General features: G+C 41.1%; 1 protein-coding gene across 7 annotated transcripts in view; it reads left to right on the top strand.

The window, feature by feature from the left end:
* The window catches only part of ZCCHC17 (zinc finger CCHC-type containing 17), a 62,652-nt gene that overhangs the window by 46,833 nt on the left and 970 nt on the right, over positions 1-14,849 (top strand). For 2 of the 7 annotated variants that reach the window (XM_049105188.1, XM_049105227.1), the window contains exons 8-9: positions 5,316-5,349; positions 6,444-6,600. The exons of 3 other annotated variants lie outside the window; for them this stretch is intronic. In XM_049105188.1, coding sequence (XP_048961145.1) covers positions 5,316-5,349; positions 6,444-6,451 — 42 coding nt within the window. In that variant the 3' untranslated portion in view covers positions 6,452-6,600. Of the gene's footprint in view, positions 1-5,315; positions 5,350-6,443; positions 6,601-14,849 lie in introns of those variants that run through there. 2 more of the 7 variants (XM_035713251.2, XM_049105216.1) reach the window with 1 other exon arrangement.

Raw genomic sequence — 14,849 nt, 5'->3', positions numbered from 1 at the left:
TGTGTGTGTGTGTGTGTGTGTGTGTGTAGAGATTTATTTATTTATTTAGAGAGAAAACGCATGAATGGGAGGGGCAAAGGGAGAGAGAATATCAAGCAGACTCTATGCTGGGGCAGAGCCCCATAAGGGGCTTGATCTCACAACCCTGAGATTGTGACCTGAGCCGAAACCAAAAGTCGGTGCTTAACCGACTGCACCACCCAAGTGCCCCTTAACCATTTTTAAGTGTGCAATTCTTTGGCATTAAATGAATTTAGATTGTTGTGCAATCATCACCACCATCCATCTCCAGAATTCTTCATTTTGCAAAACTGAAGCTGTCCCCATTATACACTATCTACTCGTTCTCCTTCCCTGGCATCTGGGAACCACCATTCTACCATCAACTGAGAAAAGGAGGCGAAACTGAAAAAGAACAAAGGTCTTTATTTGGGATCTCAGAATTGTAATTCGGGGACCACAGATTTGCCTCACTCATTTAGGGAAAGCCAGGGTTTTTTCTGAGAGAAAAGGAAAGGGGTAGTTCCATAAGTTAGATGATGAAAAGAAGACAGAACCCTCCTAGTTTGGTGCTGAGTGGCTGAGCCACTTCTGATTCCTATCTTCTCGATTATTTTATCAGTGCTGTCAAGTAAAACTGTCACTGGTATGTAATAATTTCACTGTCCTCATGTGATTCGCATACCAGTTGCTCTATTGAAATGTTATGAGCAACTGCTTGTACAGTACTTCCTGCTTTTTTTTTTTTTAAAGATTTTATTTATTTATTCATGAGAGAGAGAGAGAGAGAGAGAGAGAGAGAGAGAGGCAGAGACACAGACAGAGGAAGAAGCAGGCTCCAGGCAGGGAGTCTGATGTGGGACTCGATCCCAGGTCTCCAGGATCATGCCCTGGGCCGAAGGCAGGTGCTAAACCGCTGAGCCATCCAGGGATCCCCGCACTTCCTGCTTCTGTCTCTGTTCAAGAGTCCGTCAGTTTGGAAAGGAAAATGGAATCTTTTATGTCTAGAAACTTTAGACAATTCCACATGACTTTCTGTCTCTATGATTTAGACTCCTTAGGTACCTCCTATAAGTGGAATAACACGTTCGTCTTTTTGTGACTGGCTTATTTGACTTCGTAAAGTGTCCTGAGGAGTCATCCATGTTATTGCATGGGTATCTTCTTTCCCTTGTGAGACTGAGTAATAGTTTTTTATGTGCACACACTACATTTGCTTATCCATTCATTTGTTCACCTTGGGTTCCTTCCACCTTTTGGCTATAGTAATTAATGCCATTATGAGCATAGTTGTACAAATGTTTCAAAACCTACTTTCGATTCCTTTGGGTATATACCCAGAATTGGAGTTGCAGGGTTATGTGGTAAATCTGTTCTGAATTTTTTTTTTTTTTTTTTTTTTTTTTTGAGGAACCACTGTACTGTGTTTCATAGTGACTACATCATTTCACACTCCTGTCAGTAGTGCACAAGGATTCCATTAGGGTGTAGGGTTTGGCGATTGTTATTTAGGTAAAAGTGGATGATGGTATTGTTCAGTTAGTTGTTCAGTTCTTCTGTGTCTTTTCTCATTTTTAAAAAAATTTCCAAGAGAGGGTTGTTAAAATCCAATCAGACCACGTGTCTTCCTATTTAAAATCCTTCAGTGATTTTCCACTGTACTTAAAATAAAATTCAAACTGCCTCCTGTGAAAACAAACTGTCTAACCCCACCAACTACTGCTTTTAGCAGGCAGTAAATTATATCTAGCCAAAGCATTGTTTTGTCTTTTTTATATATTTATTTTTATCATTACCTTCTACTTAAAGCATGGGATGCAGGCTTTCTGTTTATAGTTGTTATAAAGTTCCCTTTTAAGTAAAACTTTTTTTTTTTTAAGTAAAACTTCTTAAAGTAAAAAGAAATCAAATTTTAAGAAAAATTTTACGAGGTGCTTGGGTGGCTCAGTTAGTTATGCATTGACTCTTGATTTTAGCTCAGGTCATGATCTCATGGTCCTGGAACTGAGCCCTGTGTCAGGTTCCTCACTCAGTGGGGAGTCTGCTCTAGATTCTTTCTCCCTCTCCTGCCCCTCCCCCTGTGCATGCTCTCTTTCTCAAAATATATACATAAGTCTAAAAAAATTTTTAAGTAAAAAGTTAGCAGTTGTAAACACATGGAATAAAATTGTGGCAATATTGTAGGAATGATTGGCATGTGGAAAACACTGATTTAGAATAGTGGGGATATTATTTCAGTTTGGTACTATTCTCCTGTGAACCAAAGAAATATAAATTTACAAAAGCCCCTACCTACTTCAAGCATTGCTTCCAGAGACCTCTGCAAACCTTCAACATTGCCAGATTTAGACCAGCACCCTCCCAGAGGCAGTGCCAGACCCATCCTGCAGTGGATTGCTTATTTATGAACACATTGCTTGGACATGCTTTTACTTTTCATGCTAATGTTTCTAGAGCCTTCTTCGTAGAGGTCTGAGGACTTGATTTAAAGAGGGAAAAGGAAAGTTTCCACTATTTATAACCTCGTTATTGAAATGTACAAAAGAGAGGTAACCCATAACCACACTACTTTACCAGGATCTGTACTGTTGGGACACGTATTTTCTACCAGCTGTTTTCAGATGCAGTTTTACCTAGATGCAATAAAAATCTATGTATGTTTTTCTCCTATTTTTTTTACTTTGTCTTAAGCATCTTTCCATTTTTGCCACCATCTTATAATGCTCATTTGTAGTGCTAGATAGTATTATGTCAGGTGGTTACAGAGGGATTTGGGGAGGCAGTAGAGTTAAGAACCTGACTGTGAGACATATTGCCCAGGTTCTGATCTCAGCTCAGCCACCTCCTCACTGTGGAACTTAGTCTAATTACTAACTTCTCTGAATCTGTTTCCCTATTTGTAAAAGAGGAATCATAAGCATCTACCTCATAAGGTTGTTAAGATGAGGATGCATATAAAACTCTGAGCACCGGGGTGACATACAGTACAGCCCAGTGCATGTCAGCTACGAGGGGCTGATGCTTAAAAACAGAGGCTTTGTGGTCAGAGACTGGGTCTGAGTAGACCCTAGGTTCAAGAAGTTTGCTGTATATTCTAGGTACCAATCCTTGATTAGATACCTGACTTCTTGCAAATATTTTTTTCCATTCTGTGAATTGCCTTACTCTGTTGATAGTGTCCTGTTTTTTTGTTTTTGTTTTTTTTTTTTTAAGATTTTATTTATTCATGAGAGACTCAGAGAGAGGGAGGCAGAGACACAGGCAGAGGGAGAAGCAGGCCCCATGCAGGGGACCCCGACGTGGGACTCAATTCCGGGTCTCCAGGATCAGGCCCAAGGCTGAAGGTGGCGCTAAACCTCTGAGCCACTTGGGCTGCCCCAATAGTGTCCTGTGTTTTTTGTTTTTTTTTAAAGATTTATTTATTTGTTTGTTTGTTTGTTTATTACTTATTTATGATAGAGAGAGAGAGAGTGAGTCAGAGACACAGGAGGAGGGAGAAGCAGGCTCCAGGCCGAGAGCCCAACGTGGGACTCGATCTAGGGACTCCAGGATTGGGTCCTGGGCCAAAGGCAGGTGCCAAACCGCTGAGCCACCCAGGGATCCCCGTAGTGTCCTGTTTTTATTCCAGATTTACATTTTTTTTTTTTTTAAATTTTTTTATTTATTTATGATAGTCACACACACACAGAGAGAGAGAGAGGCAGAGACACAGGCAGAGGGAGGAGCAGGCCCCATGCACCGGGAGCCCGACGTGGGATTCAATCCCGGGTCTCCAGGATCGCGCCCTGGGCCAAAGACAGGCGCCAAACCGCTGCGCCACCCAGGGATCCCCAGATTTACATTTTTAAAAAATACACTGAAATTTACCATGTTAGCCACTTTTAAGTGGCTTTTCACAGTAGTGTTAAGTACATTCTTGTGATTGTGTGTTTTGATGCACAAAAATGTTAATTTTGTTGAAGTCCAACTTACCTATTTTTTCCTGTTTCCTATGCTTTCAATGTCATACTCAAGAAACCATTGTCAAATTTAATGTCATGAATCTTTCACCCTCTGTTTTCTTCTAAGAGTTTTATAGTTTTGTTTGTTTTTTTTTTTGTTAAAGAGTTTATTTATTTATTCATGAGAGACACAGAGAGAGAGGCAGAGACATAGGCAGAGGGAGAAGCAGGCTTCCTCTGGGGAGCCAGACACAGGACTCAATCCTGGGACTTTGGGATCATGATCTGAGCCAAAGGCAGACGCTCAGCTATTGAGCCACCCAGGTGTCCCGGACTTTATAGTTTTAACTTGTACATTTAGGTCTTTGATCCATTTTAATTTTTTTTTTTTTTTGTATATGATGTGGCTCCAACTTCATTTTTTTTTTTTTTTTTTTTTTGCATGTGATTCTATAGTTTTCCCAGTACCAGTTTTTTAAAAGAACTGTCCTTTCCCTACTTACTGGTCTTGCAGCATTGTTGAAATCATTTAATGATGATATATGTGAGGGTTTAGTTCTGGCTGTCTATTCCATTGGTCTGTACATCTGTGTTTATGCTCATACCACACTCTTTTGATTACTCTACCTTTGTAGTAAGTTTTAGAATCAGAAAATATCAGTCCCCTAACTTTGTTCTTCTTTTTCAAGATTATTTTGACTATTTGTGGCCCCTTGAGATTCCAGATGAATTTTAGGATGGATTTTTTAATTTCTACAAAAAATACTATTGGGATTTTGATAGGATTGCCTCAGGTCTATGGATTACTTTGTGTGGTATTGACGTCTTAGCTGTATTAGTCTCCCAGTCCACAAACATGGATATTTTTCCATTTATTTGTGTTTTTCTTAGTTTCTTCCATCAGTGTTTGTTTTGTTTTAATTATTTTTGGACATTTTTTTTTCTTTTTCCTTTGTGGGTTTAGTGTTTTGGTTTTTTTTAAAGATTTATTTGAGAGACCGAGAGAGAGGGCACAGGTTGAGGAGAAGGGCAGAGGCACAGGGAGAAGCAGCCTCCTCACTGAGCAGGAAGCTTTATGTGGGGCTCCATCCCAGGACCCCAAGGTCATGATCTGAGCTGAAGGCAGACGCTTAACCATCTGAGCCACCGGCACCAGCAGTGTTTTGTAGTGTTCAGTGTACAGGTTTTTTTGCCTCCTTGGTTAAGTTTATTCTTTTTGATGCTTTGTCAGTGGAATTATTTTCTTTATTTTCTCTTTGGATTGCTCATTGTTAGTGTATAGAAATGCAACTGATTTGGGGGTGTTGATTTTGTATCCTGCAATTTTGCTGAATTCACTTATCAATTCTAACAATTGTTTTATGGAATTTTTAGGATTTTCTGCATTTAGGATCATGTCTACAAACAGGTAATTTGACTTTTTAATAGAGCTAGATATTTAACAGCGATTCTATTTATATGTTCCGAAGATTGTTCATTCTCTTTTAACCTTTTTAGTGAGTAAACAATATTTTAGATTCAGATTCAGATTCCTAAAGTAGTTCTGTGGATATTTCACTTCTGGTTCTTAGTTAGTTAGTTAGTTTGCACTGCTTAATGCATCTGGTGCAATTAGTTATTGTTTTATTTCTATTTTTAAAAAAATATTTATTTATTCATTAGAGACACAGAGAGAGAGGCAGAAACATAGGCAGAGGGAGAAGCAAGCTCCCTATGGGGAGCCTGATGTGGGACTCAGTCCCAGGGCCCCGGGATCACGACCTGAGCCAAAGGTAGGCACTCAACCACTGAGCCACCCAGGTGCCCCAATTATTGCTTTATTTCTAAAGCTGTTTTGAAATATGTATTTCCTTTCACCAGAACAATTACTGAGGGTCTGCTAGATATGAGGCTTTTTCTGAGCTGCTTAGTCAGCCTGTTATCCTACCTCCCCATTGCTCTTTACTTAGAGGAATGGTCTGATGAGCCACGGCAGCAATAATCATACCTTATTATTTCCTAAAGTACCTTTGTGTATTTGAACTTCTAACTCAGGAATTGTCTTTGATTGAAAAGTGCTCTAGGGAGTTGAAACATTTAAAACATCTCCCTTGATTTTTCTCATCCCATTTCTACCAAGATCGCATCTAGCATCATTGTCTTTTCTCCTCATTGTTAATCCCTTCTGATCTTTTATGCTTTATATTTGTTTAGTGCTGACAGTTTATAAACTATCTTCATATTTTTTAATTTTGTTTCGTATATACTTGTATACACTCCTGTGCAGTAGGCAGAATAGGTGTTATTATTCTATTTTACACATTAGGAAAATGGAGAGGAAGAGAAATGGTCTTACCTAAAGCTACACAACTACCAGAGATAGAGCTAAAATAAGAACTCAGGCTTCAGATTGCTAACCTTGTGTTCTTTTCTGTGCTTAAACCATTAATTCATTTAGTGCTCCAATTATTTACTTAGCAAATATGTATTGAGTGCCTCATACATATCTATTGTGCATTGTAGGTACTTGATTTATCAGGACTCATGATCACCTTTTTGCCAGTTTTCTGCGTTGCCAGCTACCCTTAGTGACCATTTGATGTTATCTATTGATATATTTTTTTTTTCCTGTGGATCTATTTCTGCTCACAACCATAAATAAAGATTCCATAAATAAAGATCCTCCTGTTTCCTTTTACCCTCTAAATCTTTTTTGTAAAATAATTTTTAAAAATTTCCTTAAGTAATCTCTGAGACCAATGTGGGGCTCAAACTCTTGACCCAAGATCAAGCGTCGCATGCTCCTCCACCTGTCCTCTGAATCTTTGATTCCAACAAGAGATTAGTTTTTCTTACCAATGGGAACTTGTACTTGAAATGGGTGTTTTGGGATATGTGAGAGTAGGTAGATTCAGATACCTGTTCCAGAACTAATTGGCTCTGGGAACCATAAGTGGAACTGAGTAGGTTCATCTGAAGGGAAATGCCTTCAGCAGTCCATGTTGCCAAATAAATTAGTGGGTAGCAGAAATGTCTAGTGTGTGGAAGGCCTATGTATGTGATAGGCCAGTCACATGAATTAAAGGTTATACACAACACCTATAACACTCAAGCAACTAATAGCATGAGGAGAAAGATGAACACCCCATCTATTTCTTGGGGGGGAAAAGACAGACATCCACTCCAAGGGGGTTATTAGATCACATAGAAATCCATCGACAGGGAATGAAGTGTGGTTGGGCCCCTCAGAAAGAACTGGAACCAGAAAGTCAGAAACGGGCTACTGGGTTTCCACTTCTGATTCTTTATTAGACTGCTTCATTGTCCCACTTCTTTTTGCAGTCTGGTGAAGAGAATGTCTCATGTAAAGCTGCTTCTTTTTTTTTTTTTTTTTGTAATTTAAAGATTTTTATTTATCTGAAAGAGAGAGTATATAAGCGGGGCAGGCCAGAAGGGGAGGGAGAAATAATCTGAAACAGACTCTGCACTGAGCACAGAGCCCGATGTGGGGCTCAATCCCAGGACCATGAGATCATGATCTGAGCTGAAACCAAGATGCTTAACTGACTGAGCCACCCAGGCACCCCTAATATAAAGCTTCTAAGACTGGAGAAGGTAGTACGCATGTTGGGAACCCAGGAAATGGCCCAGGACAAAGAAAGGATGTCACCTGTTTCACATAATGTCTAGCACATAATAGGCTTGCACCAGCTGTCTTTGAAGAGATAGTGTCCGTAATCTCTACCATTTGTAGCTCCTTAGGATCCTTCACTCATTGAGACCTGCCCTCAATTTGGAGGGTGACAGAGACTGACTCCTGTTACTACTGGTAGGTAATAATGAAAAGAACAGAGGCAGGAGCATGGGATCCTCGTAGCCCTGAGGCCCCCACCTCTTTTTATCAAACATACATGTATAGAATGCACGTATTGTCCAGACATCAAGTATGCCTTGGTCTGGTCCTATATACCCATTCAATATCATGACAGTTTTTGTCCAAGTGTCTGAAAATTGTAAGTCATTTTTATTGGGCATAATTAGAACAAGAAGAAACTATGTGTTGAAAATGGAAGTGGGATATGAAGTGGTTGGTAAAATAGGAATAGAGATTTTTGTAGTGAAGCCCTGGGTAATCTTCCTTGAGTCTGTGGTCTGTACATTGCTGGCTTCTTTCACTTATCGTATGCCATCATGGATCTTTCTGAATCAGTGCTATTTATGAGAAAGCATGCATTGAGGATTGGGCTGCCTACTAATTATAGTGATATATAGCTATACTTAATCCAGAATATAATTTTCTTCTAATGTGGCTACTATAATTACTCTCTGCTATACTATATATATAAAAGGACAGATACAGGAATGTCATCCCTTGGCTGCAGCGCTGGCTTTATTATCTTGTCCAGAGAACTTCCTCAGGTGCCTGTCTGAGAGAGAGATTGTCAGACCTGGGCCCGTTCTGATAGAACACAGAGTTGTTCAGGGTAGTCTGCTCAAAAGCCTTGCATAATTCCCCTTCTATGGAATAAAGTCTGAGTTCCTTGAAAACTCTCCACAATCTCTCCCAACTTCCCAGCATCCTCTTTGACCAGTTCCTTCCTACACACAACTCTTCTTTAACCTTATTCATTAAAAGAGCATCTTATGTGCCAAGCTCTGTTCTAGTCACTGCAGGTAGTGAACTCAGTAGTGAATAAAACAGGTAAAGTCCCTATCTTCATGGCACTTGCACTCTAATGTGGGTCACAGGCAATCAACTGGTAAGCAAATACAAAATAATAATAATACGCCAATTAGTGATAAGTGCTGTGGGGAAAAATGAATTTGATTATGAGAGCTATGGAGTGCTGGAATGAAAGTAGAGGGGAGATAGAATGGTGAGGGCAGGCCTTTCTCAAAGCGTCATTGGGATGGATATTTGGAGGAAGAGAGGAAGCAAGTTCTTTCTATAAGTGAAAAGAGATTATTTCAGCAAGTATAATAGCCAGATGCTGGGAATGAGCTTGACGTGTTTAAGGAACAGTAAGGAGGCCAGAGTAGCTGGAGTGAAGCGAGTAACAAGAGAGGAAGTTAGGGGGAAACCAGATCATGGAGGGCCTTCTGGAGAACACAAGGACTGCAGCTGTCCTCCTATTAAAGGGAGATGGAAAAAAATAAAATAAAAAAAAATAAAGGGAGATGGATGTCTTTAGAAGTCTGACCAGAGGGACGATGTGATCTGGATTCTCTTTTGGGAGAATTACTCTTTGTGGAAACTAGGTGGTCAGAAGGCAAGGAAAGAAAGTGAAGACAGGAAAGAGAGCTGGAAGGGAGCAGAGGTGGGAGGGGATAGAGATGCCTGTCAGTTATCCATGTGCACCTCCCCAGGGTAAGCAGTTGGAGGTATAGTTTGGAGTTCAGCGGTAAGAGATACACATTTGGGAGTCAGTGCATACATATGGCATTTAAGTAAATATATGAGATCACCTGGAGAGTAAGTATAGGGAGAAGGCAGGGCTTGGGGGACCTGAGCCCCAAAGGGTCCCAGCTTATAGAGGTTATGGAGGTGAGGACGACCTAGCAAAGGAGACTGAAAAGGAACAGCCAGGGAAGTCAGCAGAGAAGTACAAGAATGTGGTGGAAGTTAGGAAGGAGTGTGTTCTATGAAAGATAGACTGTGTCAAGATGCGACTCTTTGATCAAGTAAATGAGGACCACAGATTTGGCCTCGTAGAGGTCATTGGTAACTTGGACAAGAGCTATTTCAGTAGACTAGTAGGGTGACAATGTGATTAAAGTTGTTCAGAGGGTTTTTTTTTTTTTCCAATGGGAACTATTACCGCCTATTTGTTTATTGGTGGGGGTGAGCCAGTGAAGAGGGGATACAGGAGAGAAGGGCTCTGATCCATGGCTTTTTAGTACAAGAGAAAGGATGGGATCCAGTGCATAGTAAATAGCTACACTGAATGTGATTTTTCACTCCCTGAAAGATATTTCAAGAATTTGCCTTGTTCTGTCTTCCCTCTGGCTGGAAGGCCCCCACCCCACTTCTCTTCTTCCATCAGCACTACCACCATCATTCTACCTGCCAAAGCCATATTCATGCTTCAGAAGTATAATGCTTTACATATCTTTCATGAAGCCAGCCTCAGATTCCTCAGACATGGTGGATTTTTCTTTTTTTTTTTTTTTTGGATTTTTCCCTGTGTGTTAATGGCATGTTTTTTTGTGCTTTTCTTACATTACTGCCATTGACTCCCTAGTATCTTAATAAGTTTTTATTTTTTTTTAAAGATTTTATTTATTTATTCATGAGAGACACAGGGAGAGAGGCAAAGACATAGGCAGAAGGAGAAGCAGGCTTCTTGCAGGGAGCCTAATGTGGGACTCGATCCTGGAACCCCGGGATCATGCCCTGAGCTGAAGGCAGACACTCAACCACTGAGCCACCCAGGCATCCCTAATTTTTATCTTTGATTAGATAATTGGTTTCTTGAAGGCTCATTATTTTTGATTTCTGACTTCACTCAACTATTTTAAGAGAGATTAATTAATAGATATTCCTGGCTCTTAAAAGGTACTCAATAAATATTTGTTAAATGAATATACTATATAGTTACAAGGAGTTACTCTTTCCCTGGTTTGATGAGGTTGGCTCAGGTTTGGAGAAATGGTGTCAGGCTCCACTACTCACTGGGATAGTGGGTACTCTGAATTCTATTAAAAATTGGTATGTTTTCCTGGTCTCCTAAGAAACACTGGATGCAACTGTGGTTCTCTAAAGTGCTTTGTAGGTAGTAAAATTAAATGTTTGTGAGTTGATTGATAAACCTTTTTCTTCTGGTCTTACCTTTCCAAGCCATGGTAAACTAGTACATTATAGGTAAATTCTATCCAGGAATCACATTCTGTTTTACTTCCCGAAAGTTTACGCCAGTGAACCTCTCAGTTTGAGAATCAGTCATTTCTGAAGAGTAAAAAATATTTTATTTATTTATTCATGAGAGAAAGAGAGAGAGGAAGGCAGAGACACAGGCAGAGTGAGAAGCAGGCTCCCTGCAGGGAGCCTGACACATCCCGGGCCCCCAGGATCAGGCCCCGGGCTGAAGGTGTTGCTAAACTGTTCAGCCACCTGGGCTGCCTCTGAAGAGTAATTCTTAAGAATAAACAGGGATCCCTGGGTGGCGCAGTGGTTTAGCGCCTGCCTTTGGCCCAGGGCGCGATCCTGGAGACCCAGGATCGAATCCCACGTCAGGCTCCCGGTGCATGGAGCCTGCTTCTCCCTCTGCCTGTGTCTCTGCCTCTCTCTCTCTCTCTCTCTGTGACTATTATAAATAAATAAAAATTTAAAAAAAAGAATAAATAAAAATGAATAAATGCTTGCTTAATTGATTTTGGGCCAAGATCAGTGCCTTTTGATTGGGAGATACTAAGTTAGGTGCTACCTGTAATGTAGACCGGGCTAAAATGAACATCTACTTTGGGCCCAGCTTGAGTCCGATCCAGGTTCTACCACGTGGGCAAGTCACTTCATCTCAGTCAGCCTCTTTGAAGTTCCATTTTCTTTCCTGGAGATAAGGGATAATTATATCCACTGCATTTTTGTGAAAGGTAGAGGAGGTATGTGTGCAAGGTGCCCAGTTCAGCATCTAGAAAATTAGGTACTTAATAAATGTTACCTGCTGTTATTCCCCTTTCCTAGTTCTGTGTGTGTGTGTGTGTGTGTGTGTGTTTCTCATGCTGGGCTGCTGCTAACCTGCTGCAGAATAAGAGAAAATGAGTGGGCCAGCTGCTGTCACCAGACATTGGTTTTTCCTGGAGAGCAGTTTGAGTAGTGACTTCTTTCCCATTACCCTCCTGGTTTGTCTGGCAGGGGCTCACACCCAGAATTGTTTTTTTTTTTTTTTTTTTTCCCTTTATCTTCTGTTTTACTTCTCCCCAATGAAGTCAGGGGACCAGAAGCTGTCATCACCTCTCCTACTCCATCTCTCCCCCTCCCAACTCCCAGTTGCTGAAGAGACCAACGCCACCTGCTGGAGGACTAGATTTTCTTTGTTCAACTTGTGAAAGGGCTTCTGCATGGAGATTGAGGTCTGGAAGGCCATTTCCTCTCCTCCCCTCACTGAGTCCTCCTTTCTAGCTGGAGTCCACATTACAGCCTAGGACTTGTTTTCCTCTTTTCTCCTCTTGAACCTGCATCTCTGAGAGGGAGGAAAGTGGAAATAATGCCAGACTCTGAGTTAGGAAGCACACTGTTTTGTCACCTGAGCCTTGATCACCCCAGTTTACTTCTCTGAGTTGTAGTTTTCTCATCTATAAAATGGGAATAATAATTCCTGGATTTTGGCCTTATCAGATTATTGTTACAAGATAAAGGATGCAGAAAGCTTGATAAACTAAAGTGCTATTTCGATGTAAAAAAGATTCCTACTCTCCTCCCTCATTTATTTATCCAAGCTGGGCCAAGCTTGGAGGGGCCATGTGCCAGACTCTACACCTCAGGGGCAGAACCTGGTGAGGCTCCCCAGGCCTTATATCCTGTGATGGGCTTCCATGATCTTGTCATTAGGAAGGTATAGTGCCATAAGCCAAACCAGCGATTTGCTAGCTCTCAACTCCCCCGAGCTGTGCTTCCTACAGCTTGGTAATAGGGGCTGGGAAGCTTTGTTCCCCTCTTCCTACTCCACTGGAGACTTCAAGAAAGAATTGTGGTCTAATCTCCTCTCAAACCTTTGACTCATCTCCTGTGGATATTTGGTAGACGGTCAGAACATTCTGGGAGTTCTCTGAAATGATAGAATAATACTTGAAGCTACTGCCAAGTGCCTGATAATTAATACTTATCTTGTTTAATCCTCATGGCATCCTTTGAAGTAAATATTTATTATTTGTAGTTTACTGAAAACAGAGGTTCAAAAAAGTTAAGTCTTGGGGCACCTGGGTGGCTGAGTTGGTTAAGTGTCTGTCTTTTGCTTAGGTAATGATCCCAGGGTCCTGGGATTGAGCCCCACAGTGGGCTCCCTGCTTGGCTGGGAGCCTGTTTCTTCCTCCCCTCTGCCTGTTGCTCCCCCTGCTTGTGTTCGCTCACTTGCTCTCTCTCAAATAAATAAAATATTTTAAAAAAGAAACAACAAAAAAGTTAAAGTTAAGTCTGTATTCCAAGTGACACAGCTATTAAGTGGCAGCTGGAATTTGAACTTTATTCTTATTCCAAAATCGTTGGCGCTGACCAATGTACCACAAGGCCTGCCACTGCTCTACAGGAGGAGGGGCCATATGCTACAGAGGAAAACTCAAGAGATTTCCAGTAATGTGCATGCAAACCCCAACCCTGCCCATGGGATCTGGGGCAAGTGGCTTTCAATTTCTTGAGCCACAGATAACATCTCATTATATCTTCACCACAGACATGTGGCATAGGTGCTGTTCTCATCTCCATTTTACATTTGAGGAGACTACGTATGCCTCATGAGCCTCATGAGATAAAATGACTTGCCCTAAGTTACAGTATAGTAACTGGCAGTGGCAGAGCCAGAACTCAAGTCTGGGTCTAATGCCGAGTTCGGTGGTCTGTTCCTCCTTTCTTATGGCTGTTTCCTAAGACCTTGTGTAGCACTCAGGCAAACGAATAGCTCTCTGTGTGTTGATTAGGAGCCTGTAGGGGGAGCAGGAGCCACGCCTCTTCAGCTTAGTCTCTCTCTTCTCCCCTAATCTCTCTCTGTTAGAAACCTTATTGAGGCAGTATAAATATTTGAAATTAAAAGAAAGGTTATGCATTGCTTAAAAGCTGCCTGAAGCCCCACACAGAAGCCTAGGAACCTGCCTCCCTTCTTTTGTGTGTTTGTGTTATTACTTTGTCAGCACAGTATGGTGGTTATAGTTTGGAGAAAGTTCTTTCTGGGCTTTTCTCTTTATCAGTATAATCTTAAAAGGTTGTTGTGTTGGAGATGATACATAGCTGGAGCCTTACTAATTGATGGCAGCTGTTTTCCTTGGCAGCGGGCTCTGCTAGAAACCAGAGTGGAAGTCCAGGGTCCTGGAGCTCTCACCCCCTTATTTTGTGACCCTGGGCATGTGAGGCACTGTCTCCAGGTAAACTGGATGACCTCTAAGGACTCCTTCCACTTTTTTTTTCCTTCCACCTTTTAATATCCTCTGCTTTTTAAAAATAAAAGTAGGAATGCCTTTTTTTTTTTTAAATCTAACTGGCAGAATTATATGAAGTAAAAAAAAGACTCCATCCTTTCCTTCCTTCATTCATTCATTCATTCATTCATTCATTCTTGAGGTAGCTTGTTGCCAGTTTGTGTCCTTTCTATTGTTTTCTGTGTATTTTAAATATATACAGGTATGAGTAAATGTGTATGTGTGTATATATTATTATACACATATGTAGTATGGTAAGCACACCAGAATCTAGAATACATACTGTATCATGACTTGGTCCTTTCACCCATTTGAGGCATATTGTCTTGTTAATACCTGAAGACTTAACTTACTCTTTTTTTTTTTTTTTTAAGATTTACTTATTTGAGGGAGAGAGAGTGAATGAGAGAGCGGGGTGAGGGACAGAGGGAGTAGCAGACTTCCCAATAAGCGGGGAGCCTGGGATCCCTGGGTGGTGCAGCGGTTTGGCGCCTGCCTTTGGCCCAGGGCGCGATCCTGGAGACCCAGGATCGAATCCCACATCGGGCTCCTGGTGCATGGAGCCTGCTTCTCCCTCTGCCTATGTCTCTGCCTCTCTCTCTCTCTCTGTGACTATCATAAATAAATAAAAATTAAAAAAAAAAATAAGCGGGGAGCCTGATGCGGGGCTTGATCCCAGGACTCCGGGATCATGATCCGAGCTAAAGGCAGACACCAAACCAACTGAGTTCCCCAGGCGCCTCTTAACTTATTCTTTTTAATTAATGCATTATAATTTATTAAATGGTCTCCTATTGATTACGC

Source organism: Canis lupus, chromosome 2 (genome assembly GCF_003254725.2).
Source record: "Canis lupus dingo isolate Sandy chromosome 2, ASM325472v2, whole genome shotgun sequence".
Classification (NCBI taxonomy): Eukaryota; Metazoa; Chordata; class Mammalia; order Carnivora; family Canidae; genus Canis; species Canis lupus.
Note: the sequence above shows the minus strand (reverse complement) of the source record. Positions and strands in the feature narration are given on the sequence as shown.